This window comes from Ovis aries, chromosome X (assembly GCF_016772045.2).
Source record: "Ovis aries strain OAR_USU_Benz2616 breed Rambouillet chromosome X, ARS-UI_Ramb_v3.0, whole genome shotgun sequence".
Taxonomy (NCBI): Eukaryota; Metazoa; Chordata; class Mammalia; order Artiodactyla; family Bovidae; genus Ovis; species Ovis aries.
In genome coordinates this window covers 8064016-8082783 of record NC_056080.1, presented here as the reverse complement: position 1 = coordinate 8082783, position 18768 = coordinate 8064016, and the positions used below count along the sequence as shown (strand labels likewise).

At 43.4% G+C, this 18768-nt stretch overlaps 1 protein-coding gene across 2 annotated transcripts in view; it reads right to left on the bottom strand.

Annotated features, from left to right (window-relative positions):
- Positions 1 to 9792: 9792 nt before the first annotated feature.
- WWC3 (WWC family member 3) overlaps positions 9793 to 18768 on the bottom strand; it is a 108328-nt gene continuing 99352 nt past the window's right edge. For both annotated transcript variants that reach the window (XM_027963576.3, XM_042242477.2), the window contains exons 19-23: positions 17459 to 17623; positions 16526 to 16618; positions 13989 to 14216; positions 13719 to 13846; positions 9793 to 12509 (exon numbers count right to left, since the gene is read on the bottom strand). In XM_027963576.3, coding sequence (XP_027819377.2) covers positions 12443 to 12509; positions 13719 to 13846; positions 13989 to 14216; positions 16526 to 16618; positions 17459 to 17623 — 681 coding nt within the window. In that variant the 3' untranslated portion in view covers positions 9793 to 12442. The remainder of the gene's footprint in view (positions 12510 to 13718; positions 13847 to 13988; positions 14217 to 16525; positions 16619 to 17458; positions 17624 to 18768) is intronic.

Here is an 18768-nt window from a genome sequence, read left to right as displayed (position 1 = left end):
TGACCTGGAAAGACATTCACGGTCTATTAAATGAAAAAAAGCAACTTCCAAAGTATTATGTGCTGAATGATGGAACGAATGTATGTCTGTACGTGTTGAAGGGAAGCAAAATATGCCACCCCAAATATGTCACTTGGCATTTCGATTTTTAAACAGTCTGTGCAAAATAGACACTGACCTTCCTTGGTCCCCCTAAAAGCATGTGAAATTACCCTCCCTGTACCAGTAGATAAAAGGAATTCACCTCCTGGAAGGCTGCATAAACAAGCCTTGCTAACTTCACTAATTTGCCAGCCTACTGGGACCCTCTTGTTTCTCCATTTTGCTACATTGTTTCCCTGTCTAGAAGGTATAAAAGCTGCCTGCTTTGATGACTTCTTGGAGTCCCCTACAGTAGGAAATTAAATTTATTTTTCTGCTGTTAATCCATTTTGTATCAATTTAATTATTAGACCAGTCAAAAAACTGGGAAGAAGGGAAAAGTTTTACATATGTTTTATATATGAACATAGAAAACAACTGGGAAGCATATTCATTAAAGTATCACCCTTAGTATTTCATTCATTAGTGAGATTAAGGGTTTTTCTCCTTTTCTTCTTTTTGGCTTAGCTGGTGTTCTAATTTTCCTATGATTAACCTACAATGTGTTTGTAACAAGCAATTGCTATTGCTTGTTGTTTTTTTTTAAGCACCGTAGGAGACATGATCATGGAATATGTGTATTTTGCTACTTTTTGATGCATATTTCATGACTTGAAGATTATCGATTTTAACCTCAGGAGAGAACAATTCCTAGTCATCTGAGTTTGGCATCACGGACTCAATGGACATGAGTCTGAGTGAACTCCGGGAGATGGTGATGAACAGGGAGGCCTGGCGTGCTGCGATTCATGGGGTCGCAAAGAGTCGGACACGACTGAGCGACTGAACTGAACTGAGTTTATTCTGCCAATAAAAATGTTTAAGAAAGAAGGTGGCAACTCGGAACTGGAATTACCCTTTCATCCTCTGTAGGTTCAGCCTTAATTTCTCATCCATATAAAGTCACTCCTTATTCTGCTCTGTGTGAAGATTCAAAGTTAGCTGTTACGATCCTTCCTAAAAAGATTCTTCAAACACTTGTGTAATAACCTTTGAGTGTTAATTTCTCCATATTGGTGCCTTCTATTTTCTTCACACATTTCTACTTGATAATCCCTTTGAATGTGTTACATTTTCCCCCTCTTATCTGCTGCTGGGACATTTGGTAAGGCCTGAGGACAGTTGGGGTTGTCGCAACTGGGTGGGGGGGTTGGGGGGTGCCAAGAAACCTTGCATATAAAGTATAATTTGATGCCCCGAATTTTCCATTTCACAGCCTATTTATTTATTTATGGCCACAAGGCTTGTGGGATCTTAGTTCCCAGACCAGGGATCAAACCCAGGACCCCTGCATTGAAAGTTCTGAATCTTAACCACTGGACCATCAGGGAAGGCCCTTCCAGTCATTTTTTTTAATATGTATATAATGTTGTTATCTCCATTTTCTATTTTAAAAAAACAATTTTATTTCTTTATTCACTTGTGACTATGCTGGGTCTTCTTTCTGTGCAGGCTTTTCTCTAGGTGCAGAGAGTGGTGGCTTCTCTTGTTATAAAGCACAGGCTCTAGGCACGCAGGCTCAGTAGTTGCGACACACTGGCTTAATTGCTCTGGGGCATGTGGGATCTTCCCCAACCAGGGATCAAGTGGATGTCTCCTGTACTGGCAGATAGATCCTTCACCACTGAACCACCAGGGAAATTCCCCTTCCTGTTCACCGTCATATAACATGCTGGAATCTCTGTTTCATGATAATCCCTTAAATGTGGTACTGCTGGCACAGGGAAAGTCTAATTGCCTGTATGTGTGTGTCTGTGCTCAGTCACTCAGTCGTGTCCCACTCTTTGTGACATCCCCCCTGGGCTGTAACCATCCAGGCTCCTCTGTCCATGGAATTTTCCAGGCAAGAAAATACTGGAGGAGGTTGCCAATTCCTACTCCAGGGGATCTTCCTGACCCAGGGATCATACCCTTGATCTCTTGTGTCTCCTCCATCGGCAGGTGGATTCTTTACCACAGCGCCACCTAGGAAGCCCTAATTGCCTGTATATTCATAAACTATTTCAGAATCAGTGCACAGGAAACTGTGAACAGTGGTCATCTCTGGAAAGCAGAGCTTAGTGGCTGGGGCACCGAGAGGAGAGGAAAGTTTTCATAGACATGGGAACACGTAACACGATTTAAAATTAAAAAAAAAAAAAACTCTCTCTGAGATACCGTGTTACACCAGAACCAACATGGTCTCTAAATGTTCTCAGATACTACCTTAAAGTAATACATGACTGTGTTACATGTTACTGTCTGCGCTATTTGCCAAGCTTCTGCAAGTCTGGATTTTTCCTTCTGGAAAGTGGGGAGCAGTAGGGGTAGTAACAGTATCCACCACCTGCCGCAGTTTCGAGGCTTACGTGATAGATCTGGAAAGAGTAAGCAGTGTTGATAGAGCTTTCGTGAAGTCTGAGACACAAGGAAAAATGTGTACCCCTATATATGCTTATCAAAATATCCTCTCATACAAGTAGAAAAAGGTATACTGACTCACAATCAGGGCTTTCCTTCATGGTTTGGTGGTTAAGAATCCACCTGCCAATGCAGGAGACACAAGAGACTAAGGTTCGATCCCTGGCCCGGGAAGACCCCGCTTGCCACCGCAGAGCAACTAAGCCCATGCACCACAACTATTGAGCCTGCACTTAGAGCCCACGAGCTGCAGCCACTAAGCCCCGTGCCCTAGAGCCCATGCTCCACAGCACGACAAGCCACTGCAATGAGAAGTCTTCACACCGCAACTAGAGAGTAGCCCCTGCTAGCCACAACTAGAGAGAAAAGCCTACACAGCAATGAAGAGCCAGCACAGCCAAAACTATAAATAAATTAAAAAATGTTAAAAAGACAAACACACACACACACACACCTACATATAAAGCCCCACATGACCCAATTCATTTGCACACCATTCCTAACTCATATAAACGCACCCACAGGTGCAAGCAGGGCATGTGCGAGAGAACATTTGGAACTCCCAGCCAGTTGGAAATGACTGTGCCCCTGGCACAGTAATACAGAGTCATCAAACGCACAACTTGTTTCTATTGTAAAAGGTGACATTTTGCTCATGGTGAATGTGGGCATTAATTTTGATTTTCATGAATAATCTATTATCTTGATGACAAAATCTTTTGATGCCCACTTAAATTTTGCCTCCAAGGCTATAGTGCCTTTCTCACCTCCTGCAAATTCTAGCCCTGTGTAGCTGGTACATTGTACTATAAGCGGGGTATCTGATAAAGCCTGGAGGTGAAGACCTGTTCCATCTCTTTGTCCTGAGCTCATGTGCATCCAGTCACACTGTCCAAGTGAGCAAATGCATGCGAGCCCCCTTCCCTAGTTGGGTGCTGTGCACATGGCCAACTCACAAAAGATTTGGGAAGTAAGTGAAAAAGGTAGATGATAAGAAGATGCCATCCAACCTTCCCCAGACACTCTGAGCTGTGGTCACAGACTGTGATGCACACCTGAAGGCTACAAATGTGGACCACATTACCCTGTTTGTGGTGACAAACATCAGCCTTGAAAGCTCTCTGCGCTTCTACAGCAGCATCATTGTCAAAGATGTTGTCATTCCAGGAAGCCTGAGAGAAGATCCTGGGTAGCACTGAAAGAAAGTGTTGGTTGCTCATTTGTGTCTGACTCCTTGCAACTGCATGGACTATATTGCCCACCAGGCTCCTCTGTTCATGGGATTTCCCAGGCAAGAATAGTGGAGTGGGTTGACATGTCCTCCTCCAGGGGATCTTCTTGACACAGGGATTGAATCTATGTCTCCTGCACTGGCAAGCAGATTCTTTACCATCTGAGCCACCCTCGAGGGCTAAGCAAATCCTTGCCCTTTCAGAAAAGAACTGTTAGTAGATAGCCTTTCCTTTTTCTCTTTGGGTGCCAGTAGACTCAGATTGTTCCAAGTCAATTCAGTAGGCTTGGCTCCTCAAATTAGCATAAACACAGAGGAATGCTGGTCAAAGTTCAAAAACCCAACTCTCTAAGAGAGGGGATGGGAGGGGTTGGAATGCTTGATTTGTAGCAGTTGCAGATGGCAAGGGTATAAATTCTCCCACCACCGCCAGCTTCAAACTACTGAGCCTGTAGTTGGACAGTGGCATTATATATCTCCATGGTATCCAGGCAATTGAAGTACATTCTTTTATGTGGATCTTAGTCCCCTGACCAGGGACTGAAATAGTGTCCCCTGCATTGGAAATGCAGTCTTAAGCACTGGACCAACAGGGAAGTTCCGGAAGTAAACTCTTTTCTCACACCTAGACAAGGGGCAGTTTTTCTTACCCAAGAACTGGCTTTTGAGAAAAGCCGTTCCTTGTCCAGGTGCTTTGGATTGGAAATATGATTTTTGTAAAACTGCACTGCTTCAATATAGTAGCAACTAACCATATGCTGGAGAAGACTCTTATATAGTCCCTTGGTCTATAAGGAGATCCAACCAGTCAGTCCTAAAGGAAATTGCTGAATATTCATCGGAAGGACTGATGCTGAAGCTGAAGCTCCAGTACTGTGGCCACCTGATGTGAAGAACTGACCCATTTGAAAAGATCCTGATGCTGGAAAAGATTGAAGGCAAAAGGAGAAGAGGGTGGCAGAAGATGAGATGGTTGGATGGCATCACTGACTCAGTCAACATGAATTTGACTGGTTGGATCTCCTTGTAGTCCAAGGGACTCTCAAGAGTCTTCTCCAGCATGTGGTTAGTGGCTACTATATTGAAGCAGCGCAATTTTACAAAAATCATATTTCCAATCTGAAGCACCTGGACAAGGAACAGCTTTTCTCAAAAAGCCAGGTCTTGGGTAAGAAAAGCTGCCCCTTATCTAGGTTCGAGGAAAGAGTTTATTTCCCGGGATAGTGGAAGATTGAGGAGCCTGGCTTGATGCAGTCTATGGGGTTGCAAAGAGTTGGATGCAACTGAGCGACTGAACAACCACCACCACAAGCTGCTACTTACATTTAATTAAATTAATAAAATAAAAAATTCAGTTCCTCAGTCACACTAGCTATATGTCACGTGCCTGATCGCCACACACAGCTAGTGGCAACCATATTTTAGTGCAGATATAAAATAACTCCATTATCACAGATTGTTCTGTTGGATAGTGCTGTAAAGCATTTCTTTTAAACTAATTTCATTGCAATAAAACAATTTGTGATTATTGTTCAGGGAATTCTGCCTGTAATTACAGAGCAGGGAAGGCAATCTGGTGAGAGTGTCTGTTGGTGAGAAAGACAGAAAAGCACAGATTCCAGAAGGCTGCATGCCTCTGGCCGCAGGTCCCAGGCAAGATGTTTCCAAACACCACAAAATGTGTAACCTCTGCCTTTGGATCTAACCAGGGGCCTGCAAATCTTGATCCAAAATAATAGGCATGAGGGACTTCCCTGGCGGTCCAGTGGTTAAGAATCTGCCTTGCAATGCAGGGGATGTGGGTTCAATCCCTAGTCGGTAACTAATATCATACATGCCTCCTGACAGCTAAACCCTCTCTTCACAACTAGAGAGCTGGCACTCTGCAACAAAAATCCTTTATGACACAATGAAGACCTGACACAGCCAAACTAATTAATTAAATGTTTTTTTTAAAATGAGAGGGCATGTGTGATTACTTTTGTCAAAGCAAAAAATGAGACACATGACCAGACAATATTGTCTATCTACTTAAAACCATAAAAACAATGACTGCAGCAATGAGTAACCCTGTTCGGGAAACACTGACTGATACCGCCCACCCTGGCCAGGCATGATAGTAACCACTTGCATGAGTTATCGCAAGAGGGTCCTGATAAGGAGCAAGGAACTAACAACCTACCACCAACCAGAAGAATTTGAGGAAAACTCCAAAGGAGAGAGGAGACGCCAGTCCATAAGTCCTAGCACCTTCCAGAATCCTCCTTGCTGGCGTCCATCTTGGCTGAACAATGCATACATGTGCACCAGGAAGGACCCTGCATTAGACTGATTGGTCAGAGACAACCCAGAAGCTAATCCTATTACCATAAAACCTGAGAGTTTGTCACGTGGCAGAAGCAGTTCTCCTGGGTTCCCTTACTCTGTTGCTCTCTGCCCAGGCGCCCCTTCCCAATAAAGTCTCTTGCTCTGTCAGCAGGTGTGTTTCCTTGGACAATTTATTTCTGAGTGTTAGACAACAGCCCATTCAACATCTCGGCACCAAGAAACCAAGTCTCCTTGGAGAAATGACCGTGTCTAGGTCAGAAACATCTAGTCACGCAGGGTGGTGTTACCAAAACCAAATTGTCTGCTTGCCCATTGCAAAGCAAAGCAAATCTACTGCTACCAGGTTGCGGTGAAGTAAAGCACAGCATTTACTGTAAGGCCAAATAAGAATGGGCAGCTTAGCTCAAAAGACCCAAACTCCCCAATAGCTTTCAGGAAAGGATTTTCAAAGACGGTGTGAGGGAGAAGGTGGCAGGGTGTGTAATCAGCTTATGCACAATTCTCTGATTGGCTGATGGTGAGCTAACAGGGTGATGTTTCAGGAATCTCAATCACCAACCTTCTGGTTCCAATGTGTCTGAGGTCTACATACATGCTGGTGATCAGCATGCAGTTAACTCCTTCCACCTCATGTCTGCCCAACAACTGAAGGATATGGCCCAGGGTAATATGTACAGCCCTTGAGGAGGAACCGAAGACTCTTGGCTTTGTTTTAGGGCTAAACTATTACTAATGTTGCTTGAACATTTTCTTTTGTTCCTGTATTTTTTTCTTATTAAATTTTTCTTTTTGGAATTTAGGGAAGGTCTAGGATGCTAATGCTTTTCTACAAATGAGGTGGGTAGATGACATGGGGCCTGGGCAGTGTCTGTCCCTGAGAAGGCTTTGAAGCGTCCTGTTCCATTTCAGTAACAATGAAGCCATCTCAGACTCCTGGGGACACATATAAAGGACCCAGGAGTCAACCAGTAGAGGCTGCTTCAGCCACAGAGGGGAGAATTTGAGCATCAGTAAGGATAACAACTCCAATGGATTAAAGCATATCAAACATGTTTAAATTTATGTTAGTAATAATAATTATTAAAAATATCCAGGAGATAGTGAAGGACAGGGAAGCCTGGCATGCTGCAGTGCATGGGGTCACAAAGTCAGACATGACTGAGCAACTGAATAACAACAAAAATCATACTAAAAAAAAATTTCCAACCCCCCCCCCCAAAAAAAAGGTCACCACTGTAACAGTGCTGGGAATCATTTTTAAAACTGGTCAATAAAGAAAAACATCAAGCAGTTATCTTGCTTTTTCCAAACTATACCACAGAATAACCAAATAGGTAAATTTCTCGTTATAAAAGTTGTGGTGGTGGTTTAGTCGTTAAGTCATGTCCAACTCTTGCGACCCCATGGACTGTAACCTAAGTGTTTCAAAGTAAATAATAATGTCTTAAAAATTGAGAGGTCATCATTTTGCAACCTTTAGTGAATTGATGGATCTATCTATTGACTTCCTTGGACTGCAAGGAGATCCAACCAGTCCATCCTAAAGGAAATCAGTCCTGAATATTCACTGGAAGGACTGATGTTGAATCTGAAACTCCAATACTTTGGCCACCTGATGTGAAGAACTGACTTGTTTGAAAAGACCCTGATGCTGGGAAAGATTGAGGGCAGGAAGAGAAGGGGATGACAGAAGATGAGATGGGTAAAACATGGGTCTGGGTCTCATCACCCAGATGAGATGATTGGATGGCATCACCGATTCAATGGATATGAGTTTGAGTAAACTCCGGGAGTTGGTGATGAACAGGGAGGCCTGGTGTGCTGCAGTCCATGGGGTTGCAAAGAGTCAGACACGACTGAGTGACTGAACTGAACTGAACTAAGGTATTGATTATCAATAGTTGCAAACCCTATAAAAAGAAAAATAATTCACTTGATAGATGAAGGTATGTCTTGCTCCTCATCCCATCCCCCCAAAAAGAAAGGGAAAAAAAAAAAGAAACTGGACTCTGATCAAGCTTTTAGATTCAACAATAGCTCTTCTCTGCATTTAATTTTAGGAAATAAAATTCAGAAGAACATGTTAAAATTATACTTACAACGAGATACAATGAGCCAAGTCCAGACTGTGGGAGATTAGAGAACACAAAACTTTGTTTCTTCAACAAAGGTGTGTGTATGTGTTGGGGGGGATAGGTTCTGTGAATCAAAAACAGTCACAGCTCCAGTGAGATATCACTGTACACCTATTAAGATGGCTAGGATAAAAATAACAAGTGTTGGCCAGAAAGTGGAGAAATTGAAGCCTTTGTATATTCCTATCCCTGGTAGGGAATATAAAATGGGCAGCTGCTTTGGCAAAGTTTGGCAGTTCTTCAAATGATTAAACAAAGAGTTATCATATGATCTAGCTATTCCACTTTAAGGTATAGACCCAAAAGAAATAAAGGCCTATGTCCACACAAAAAATTGTAACATGGGGTGGGAAGTGGGAAGGAGGTTCAGGAGGTAGGGGCAAACATTATGCCTATGGCTGATTCATGTTGATGTATGGCAGAAACTAATACAATATTGTAAAGTAATTATCCTCCAATTAAAAAAAAACACTTGTATACAAATGTTCATAGCAGCATTATCCCTATTAGGCAAAAAGTGGAAACCCAAATCTCCATCCACTGCTGAACAGATAAACACAATGTGGTCTATCTACACAAAGGAATATTACTCAGCAATAAAAACGAATGAAGTCCTTAACACAGGCTACAACGTAGATGACTCTGGAAAACATGATGCTGAGAAAACAAAGCCAACACAAAGGCCACATACCAACTGATTCCATTACTAGGAAACATCCAAAATAGGCAAATCCACAGAGAAAGATCAGTGGTTGTCAGGGGGTGGGGGAGGAGAAATAGGGATGACAGTTAATGGGCACAAGGTTTCTTTCTAGGGTGAGGAAAAAGTTCTACAATTGATTGTAGCTTTTGTGCTATGAATAAACAACTCTTAATATACTAAAAACGGATGAATTACATATTACATGCTTTAAACAGGTGAATTGTATGGTATGTGAATTCTATCCAGAGAAAGTTCACCCCCCTACACACACCAAAAAAAGCACATGGGCTTTTAAAAAAAATCCCCAAAACAGATATTTGGATTCTGCTCAATTAAAAAATGAATGACCTTGAGACAAGTGAAAAGGTGAACCATAGATGACAAATGCCATCGAGGAGTTATTAAACGTTATGATGTGATAAGGCTACTGTCCACGCCTTTCTTTCTTAGCCATACATACTGAAATGTTTCCAGCTGAACCAAGAAGGTAGATGGGATTTGCTTCAGAAGATGGAACCAAGGACAGCGGAAAGTTCGGTGTAGACCAAACAAGATGGGCCAAGAATGATTTATGTTGAAGGGGTTGGGGGAGAGGGCTTTATGCGTGTTCACTGTATTATTCTATTTTCATACCTCTATTTTTATGTTGAAAAAGCTGTTTTCAGTCACAAAGTCACGTCTGACTCTGCGACCCATGGACTGCAGCCAGGCCTCTCTGTCCATCACCATCTTCTGGAGTTCACCTAAGTTCATGTTCATTGAATCAGTGATGCCATCCAACCATCTCATCTCTTACATACATTTTTATATATTTAAGTCTATAATTACATTTTTAAAAAATCACACAACTTCCATTCTGTTTTTAAGGCAGGTTAGTTTAATTTTATAGAAGAAATACTTTCAAAAGATACAAATGACACAATTAGAACAGAGACAAAAATAGAGATGAATACTGATTATAACTTATTCCCACAACAGAAGGTTACATATTTCGGTGGTGACAGTTAAGTTACCAGATGAACGGAAGACCAAATTCCCTTTTATTTGCTGTAGTGTTCCTAAAGGACCCTGGTGGCAGACTTTGGATTGTTTCTGGACTAAACTGCTGATAAAACAAGGCAGAGGTTTCTTACCACAAGGCACAGTTATGGACAAACTTAAACATAAGAAAATACCCCTTAAGACGATAGGACTTCACTTTTTAGACATGTGGGATATTTTCCAGGGGGTGGTAGTTTTAACTAGTCAGAAGCTGCAAAATCAAGTCAGGAAAGAGAAGCCAATTAGGGGACATTGTGTCCTCCTGCCTCCTCAGCTGGCCTCTATCGCTGTCCACCTGCCCCTTCTGTCCACAGACTGCCAAGCAGCAGGAAACCCATCACCTCCCCTCCTTCATCTGCCTGGCTTTTCTTTGCTTTCTTAGGATGGTCCCATTCAGGTGCAAAAGCAGACAGACTCAGGAGAGAGGGAGGGACACACAGAAAGGTGCAAGCAGCGCTCCCGGAACTGATGTCAAAGCACAGACTATATCTGTTTCTACTGAGGCAAAGCAGGGATTTCTTTTTGTTTTCATTAAACTCTGGGGTGGGGAAGCACGCCAAACAAAAATCATCAGTCTTGACTGGGCAGTGACATTTATCTGCAAATCCTTGCAGGCTTTTTGTACAGGCACAGTGGGTTTCCCTACGTTGCCACTTTGTAGAGCTTGAAAGTAAAAGCTGCTTCAACCCTTCAACCCACTGAGCGCTTCAAGTGGCAATGTGGCTACAGAGCGCCTAGGCAAGGTGGCTGGGACTGCCCCACTTCTGGGGAGCCATGCACCTGAAATGTACATGATTCTTTCCACACACCCCAGAGTCCAGCGCCAGCCAATTCGTCAGTCTCAACAGCTGGGGACAGGGAGGGCCTGCCACCATCCTGACCCATTCACTAACGCTGTCTTCTGGCATTTTTGGCAGGCACTGATGTTTTATGTGTCTCTACCTCTGTTGTGGGTATGTATACAGGGAAATGAGCAAAGGAAAAAAGGAAAAAAAATCGAGACTAGAGGCAGAGATTCTTAGCAATAAGTGGCAAGTGTGAAAAAGCACAAAGTTTTCAGCTTTACCACCACTGACAACTTCACTGTCCGTGATAGGTCAATGAAATGCATTTACAAAATTCATTTTTAATAAATGTGAAAATAAAGGCAGATTATACAAGGGAGTGGTTACAGACTAATGAGAAGAGAGATGCTGCTGATTAAGGGGGGAGGGGGGACACTTTCAAGGGAAGGGCAGAAAGATGGAGGTGTGGGGACGAGGGCATTTTCTCTTACATTTTGTGTGATTCACCTCGTTTACTTCTCCGAGGCCTCATGAAGGAGAGTGCATTCCATAGATAATAAATACGTAGTAGACAAACTATACCATTTGGCATTTTATGAGGATGGTATAGTTGTATTACGTAAAGAATTTTTTTCCTCGTCAGCTAATTCTAAGATTTCTTAAGAAATATCAGGACGACTCCAGTATGGGGCGGAGGCCATCTGATTGAAAGCAAATGCTCTCCTGTGAGCCACTTGTTGGCTAGATATGGCTCCCACAGAAGCCTGCCTCCTCAAAAAAAGCGCCTTGGAAGGTTCTCGTGTCCATGCTGTGACGGCTCCATCCATCAGCGGATCCACTGACTCGCTGAAAATGCACCTTCCTTCTCTTTTCACTTTCCTGCAAGCAGAGCAGAAGCTCCACCACTGCCCTCTTTGTTGGGTCTCGGTCTCAACTGGATAGGGCGGACTAGAAAGGCAGAGGCCGGGGGAGGGCGGGCTGTGTGGCTGCCGCCAGGGGCTCTAGAACCGCCTTCAGACCTGGGGCCACAGGGACACTAGGTGCCCGCAGGGCACCAGGCACTGACTTCTGATTGAGCCCCTGCGGTGGCACCTGACTGAGCCCCTGCGGTGGCATCTTAAGGGAACACAAAGGGTGCCAAAGTGTATGATATACATGATAAATGCATGGAGGAGGAGAATTCAGCATATAGTGTTTGCATTTCGGGTGTCAGATACAAAACCGGCCCCAAAGTTCCATTCTACCGCATGACAAATACTGAAGAACAAAATTTCAGTCTTAAAATACATCTTAAAGTCAGTATTTTCCTTCAAGGAAAAAAAAAGTACTATAAATAAATTATAATACAGTGAATTTGCCTGAACTCACTTCGTTTCTGTCTTCCAGCCTTTAAGTCAAATAAAACAGCGTTAAAAACTGTACACTCTTAACATGATAATTGATCTCTTATAAAATAACCTGTCTTCAGAGATGTCAATTTCACAACAAGGAAAAACCAAGCCCTGTTGCCGTCACTATTATAAAATATGTATGTATAGATATATGTGTTTTGTTTTTTTTTACAAAATGTGTATATTAATAGCTTTGCACAAATATTTTAAAGACAAATTTAGCTAGCCTAAGAACTTCATTAAAATAAAACAGGCAGATAAATACTTCATGTGTACAAAGCACTACATCAAACATCATCGGCAGGCAGAGGAGGTACATTAATCCTTGGTCTTGTAAAAAATGCTATCTTCTCCCTGGGATTGGAAAGAATAACAGGTTAGGGGTTGATGGAAATCCAACAAAATCTGGCAAGAGCATCTGCTATCAATGAGAGCTTTTCTTACTGAGAGAATGCATTGAATTTCAATTCCCAGGAGCACATCTGTTTGTATATAGATTTTCTAAATCTTTTTGCACCCCCCCTCCCAATTTTAATAGAGGTTACAAAGCCCCATGAGGGCAAGGGTTTTTCTTCAGTAACTAGAATGGTGCCTGGCATATGGAGATGCTCAGTATATTTTTTCTTTATGAATAAATGAAAAACTATACAAGTTCTAAATCATAATCGACTACTCTTACATGAAAGGTCCAGAACAGGCAAACCCACAGAGTAGAAAGGAAAATGGTGGCGGCCAGGAGCTGATGGGAGGCTGGGATGGGGAATGACTGCTTAATGGGTCAGGGGTTTCCTTCCAGGGTGATGGAAATGCTTTCAAACTGGACAGATTGTGACTACTAACTGGCATGGAACTGTCCACTTTAAAGCGGTTAATTTTATGTTATGTGAATTTCACCTCGGTTTTGTAAAAAGCCAAACACAAAACAAAATGGATATAACTAGGTAATTTTCCTCACATTAAAAAAATAAAAACAGGGAACGCTAGTCTATGCTATTCAAATTCAAGATAGTGGTTATTCTGGTGTGGGAAATCTGGAAATGCTAGTAACATTTGATTATTGCTGTGTAGTGTTTATGACAATTCACTGACACATTTCATATGTAGGATATACAGGCTTCCCTAAATGTCTATTATGATTCAATCAAAAACTAAAAAGGCAAAGGTGATATGTATATGTATCTAAATGTGAATCACTGTGTTGTTTACAAAAGCAAACATCTGGAAAGAAGCAGAGGATAAATTGGTTAGAAGTAAATTATATCTATTAGATGAGAGATTACTACCGAAAAAAGTAACAGATGATGCAGCAATAGGGGATATTTTACTTTAAAAAAGAGCTAAATGCAAACTCCAATGCACAGTATGATTACAAGTAGCTGAAAAAAACAGTGCTTGGGGTAAAAAAGATCAGAAGAGAACAGCACAATGCTAACAGCAGTGAAGATTTCTGCTTTGTTCTCGACCTCCTGCGGGTCTTTTTCAATACTTAACTTGACTTTTTAAAACGACAAAGGGCTGACAGTAAAAAGCCTGCGGGAAAGTGAGGCCCGGGCTTCTCCTCACCTGAAAGTCTGCACTTGGATGGGCTCTTTGAGGTTCTGCCCACGCAGCTGGCACACCCCCTTAGAGGCCTTCTTCAGCATCTTCTCGGCTGCCTGTTCTTGATGGAAGTCAAGTTTGGTTTGTCTCGTCTGGAACAGCAACCAGCAACGCGGGGTCAACGAGAAGAACGCCGGAAGCCCCACCAGCTCCGGTGTGGGAGGGGCACCGGGAGGGGGAGAAAGGCCCGCCCACCGGCCCGCCCCCTTCGCCCCGCCGAGGGCGCCCGCTCACCTGCCGCTCGGCCTCCCGCAGCAGGCTCCGGAAGCGCTCGTCTCGCAGCAGCCAGGCCGGTGGGTCGGTGTGGCCGCGGAGCTGGGCATCCTCCAGGCGCTGGCGCAACTCGCGCAGGGCGCACAGCTCCTCGTTCAGCTGCCGCTGCCGCGTCCGCGACGCCTGGAGGTCCAGCTCCAGGTCTAGGGATGTGCGCGCTGCCAGCGCCGCCAGGGAGGACCTGCAGGGCTGCAGTCCAGGGCAGTGAGCACCCCACCTCACCCCCCCCCCCCACCCCCCGCGCCCTGCCAGCAGCTTCTTCCCCTGGCCTGTCCCCATCTCCCGTCCCCTACTCCAGGGAAGGGGCCACTGGAGGGGTATTTCTCAACACACCATCCATCCATGTGGGTGACCAGGGTTCAAACCCATGTCCAAGAACAAGCCAGTGACAGCCAACTGTCCGCTGGAAGGACCATCTTAGGTTTTGGCCCAAGTGCACAGAAATATACCCTCTCACATGGGGCAGGCGGGAGTCATCTTTCTCAAATGCTATTTGACAATATACTGCTAAGTCACTTCAGTCGTGTCCGACTCTGTGCGACCCCATAGACGGCAGCCTACCAGGCTCCCTCCTCCTTGGTATTCTCCAAGCAAGAACACTTTAGTGGGTTGCCATTTCCTTCTCCAATGCATGAAAGTGGAAAGTGAAAGTGAAGTCGCTCAGTCGAGTCCGGCTCTGTGCGACCCCATGGACTGCAGCCCACCAGGTTCCACCGTCCACGGGATTTTCCAGGCAAGAGTACTGGAGTGGGGTGCCACTGTCTTCTCCGTTTGACAATATAAGCGAAAGTTAACTTGACATGAGCTTTCTTTGGTTCTGACATTTAATTTTGACTTGCATTTGAAAGGCACAGGCAATGTTGTGCAGAAAGGTTTATGAGAGGAAAAAATTCTAAATAGCTAACAAGAGAAAGGGCTTTCCTGGTGGCTCAGATGGTAAAGAATCTGCCTGCAAAAGGGGAGACTCTGGTTTAATCCCTTGGTTGGGAATATCCCCTGGAGAAGGGAATGGCTACCCACTCCAGTATTCTTGCCTGGGAAATTCCATGGAGAAGACCCTGGCGGGCTACAGTCCATGAGGTTGCAAAGAGGTGATGACCACTAAGCGACTAACACTTTCACTTAACAAGAGAAAAGTGATCAAATACATTATGAGGGCAGCAGAGAACGCAGGCATTGAAAAAGATGAAACCTATACCAACATGGCAAAATCTTAAAGATCTACTGTGTAAGGGAGAAAAAAAGCATGAAATAAACCATGTGAGGGCTTTCTGTTTAAACACACACACAATGTCAAATAAAGTTCCTTCCCAGGGAATTCCCAGATGGTCCAGTGGTTAGGGCACCCCTCACCCCAGGTTCAATTCCTGCTGGAGAACCTAAGACTGCAAGCCACGTGATGTAGCCAAACAACAAAAAATGTTCTTCCCTGTATAAGCCTGAAGTAATAAGCAAGTCTGCTGTTTTTAAGCTCTGAGAAAAGAATTTTGTACATGGAGTTGAAAGCAGTACTTCCCACTGCATGGCAAACAACCCTGGGGAAGGCAGTTAGTGCAACAAAATCACAAATCCATGAGCATATCAACGTTCTTCAGAGGACTGAATCACCGTATGTGTTTTACATACTCATAACACTATTTTGCACATATGCAGAAGTTAAATGCAAATATAAATGACTTGATAAATACAAATTTATATAAAAGCACTGCTGAATTCATAACAGAGTTCTTAACCAGGAGTGACTTAGCCACTCAGGGGACACTTGGCAACATCTGGGGATATTCTTGTTTGTCACAAATGGGGGGGGGGGTGGCGCATGCTACTGGCAAGGCCAGAGATGGAGCTCAGCTTCCCACAGTGCACAGGACGCCCCCATGACAAAGAATGATCTAGGCCAAAATGCCAACAGCATTGCTGTTGACGAATATGTTTGTAGCTGAATTATGTATTTTCTTATCATTCTCAGCCAGCAGCTACTCTAAACAGAACCACCACAAGGAGATCTGGGAATTTATTTTTCTTTAAAAGAATCCTTCCCCAGGAAAGTAAGGGAACCACTAACTTACAAACTAAAAGTAGCAAAACTTTGTACACTGGTGTGATGTAGGGAAAAAAACTTGGTTATATAAAGGACATGAAAGAAACAGTCTTATGTAGAAGAATGCTCCACGTTGGAAGCCTCAAATTTTCTTAACTGTATATACTTGCTTTTCAAAAAAGAAAAAAAAAATCTGATATAGGATGGCTGATTGTTTATTAATTTACTATATTTTAAAATGTAAAGATCATGTATTATCTTTGATTGTGACATTATCTTGGGAAACATAAATATTGGTAATGTTGGCTTTATATACAGTTTTAAGAAATTACATCTAAGTAAAGAAGGAAATAAATATATTACCTTTTGAATAATATAGTTAAAATATTACCTTGTCAGGCTTGTAGAAATAGCTCCCAGGGTACATAAAGACTACACATTAGTCTACGTGGGCACATACCTGCTTATAGCGAAGGGTCCGTCTTTCCAGAGTGTTTCGCACAAAGGGGGACTTCCGAGGCAGTGTGGAACTGTCACTGTCACTACGATAAAGCTGCATCGAAAAGACGAAGGTTCAGAAACACTTCCTTAAGAATTCACATGCATCCTCTGTGTACTCTGAATTGGACTACTCTGTTTCTCCTGCAGGTACTCACCCTTAAGGCTTTTAGAGTTTTTACCATGACTCTGGGTATCACTTAAAAGAAAACCTACACAAGAGTTTCAAGCAAAACAAAGGCAGAGCGAATAAGCGGACCAACCCTCATCCCCATTCCTCCCTTGCGTCCATCAGCCAAACCAGGTCAGGTTTCCAGGCTGATCCAGCAACACAATTTCCATCTTATCAGTGCCAACTGCCACTTGATACAGTGGGACACTCATGAAAGCCTGCGCTGCCCTCAGCATTTTTCACTTTTTTATCAATCGTTCTTGTCTGCTGTGTTTCTAGCTTTGGCAAGAGCTGGAAAGAACGGCGTTCCAGGAAAGAGCCCCGTTCCTGGCAGGAGGACAAGTGCACACCACTAACGCCCACTCTGCTCACCAAGGGAAAAGGCCCGCTTTTAAAAAGAAAAATAAATAATGCCAGCTTCATGGGAGCCAAGACAGCCTGTATTTTATTTGGCTGCAGGTTCTTGTTTTGGGATCAATGTATATCTGCATGAAAGCAAAGTCCTTGCCTTCATGGCCTTATTTTCCACACAGAGTTAGATTTGCTTGGGGCAAAGTGAGGAGATGAGACCAACATCAATTTCCTACCCACCCATGCATGGTGTGCCTTTAGTGGTATCATTTGTGAGAACATAGATGTCTTTTGCATAAATAAGTAAAAAAAATAATAATAAAGGGGACATAAAGAAAACTTCTAGACAAGTGGCAAGGAATCCCAACTTACTCTGCAAACGTACTGGCTTCGTGCTCCAGGCGAGAAAGTCTGAGAACGGACAATGGTGCTGCTCCGAACGAAGGGTGAGCCGCGGGCCCTGCGGCTGGGCCTCTCCTTCCGAAGACTCGCTACCTCTTCGGGGAAAAGATCTTCTGTGTTGGTCTCCTTATCAACCTAGACACAATTTATTACCATGACTCTTGCTAGGACATAAGCAATCAACTCCATGTGACCCACTCTTCCGTCCTCCACATGGACTTCTAGGTGGCATTTAACACTTAATACGTCCAGATTTTCTGATATTCCCTCGGCCAAGCATCTCAACCTAACTAGCTTGTTCAAGCAAAAAAGTTTTCATGTCATTCTGGACTCAGCTCCCTTTCATACGCCCTGTATCTGGTCCAAGATCAAGTCCTGTTGGCTCTGTGTTCAAGATTAAGCATGTTGTGACCTCTTGTCATTGACTCTCCATCTGGGTCACCATCATGTTCTGCCTGCTCAGTGCAGGAGGCTTCTCACCTGGCTCCCTGATTCCACACCTCCCTCTTCCTTTCAAATACTTCTCAACCCAGTGCCAGAGACATCCTGATAAAATTGAAGTAGGACCCTGTGATTCCACTCCTAGGTGTATACCCTAAAGACCTGAAAACAGGTGTTCAAATACTTGCGCACAAACGGATTCACAGCAGCCTTAGTCAAACAGCTGAAAGGTGGAAGGAGTCTAAACCTCCATGGATGGATGAGCAGATAAACAAAATGCCCTGTACTCACACAAGGGATGAGAAGGAGGGAAGTGCTGACAGGCGATGACAGTGTGTTGGGCCTTGAAAACATCAGGCTGAGTGAAGGAAGCCAGTCACAAGATGCCATATATTGTATGATGCCATTCATTCATTCATTCATTTTTACTCAAGTATAACTGGCTTACATTGTTGTATTAGCTTCAGGTGCTCAAGATAGTGATTCCATATTTTTACACATTACAAAATGATCGCCATGATAAGTCTAGTTACCATCTGCCAAGTTACAGCTGATACAGTATTACTGACCATATGATTTCCTTATTTTATAATCTCCCTTATTTCCCTCATCCCTGCACCTCCCCCTCATCCTCCACCCTGGCAACCACCAGTTTATTCTCTGTATCTATGAATCTGTTGCTGTTTTGTTATGGTTGTTCATTTGTTCGGTTTTTTTAGATGCCACATATAAGTGGCCCATAGAAGGGGAAAAAGTGGAAGCAGTGACATATTTTATATTCTTGGGCTCCAAAATCACTGCGGATGGTGACTGCAGACATGAAATTAAAAGACACTTGC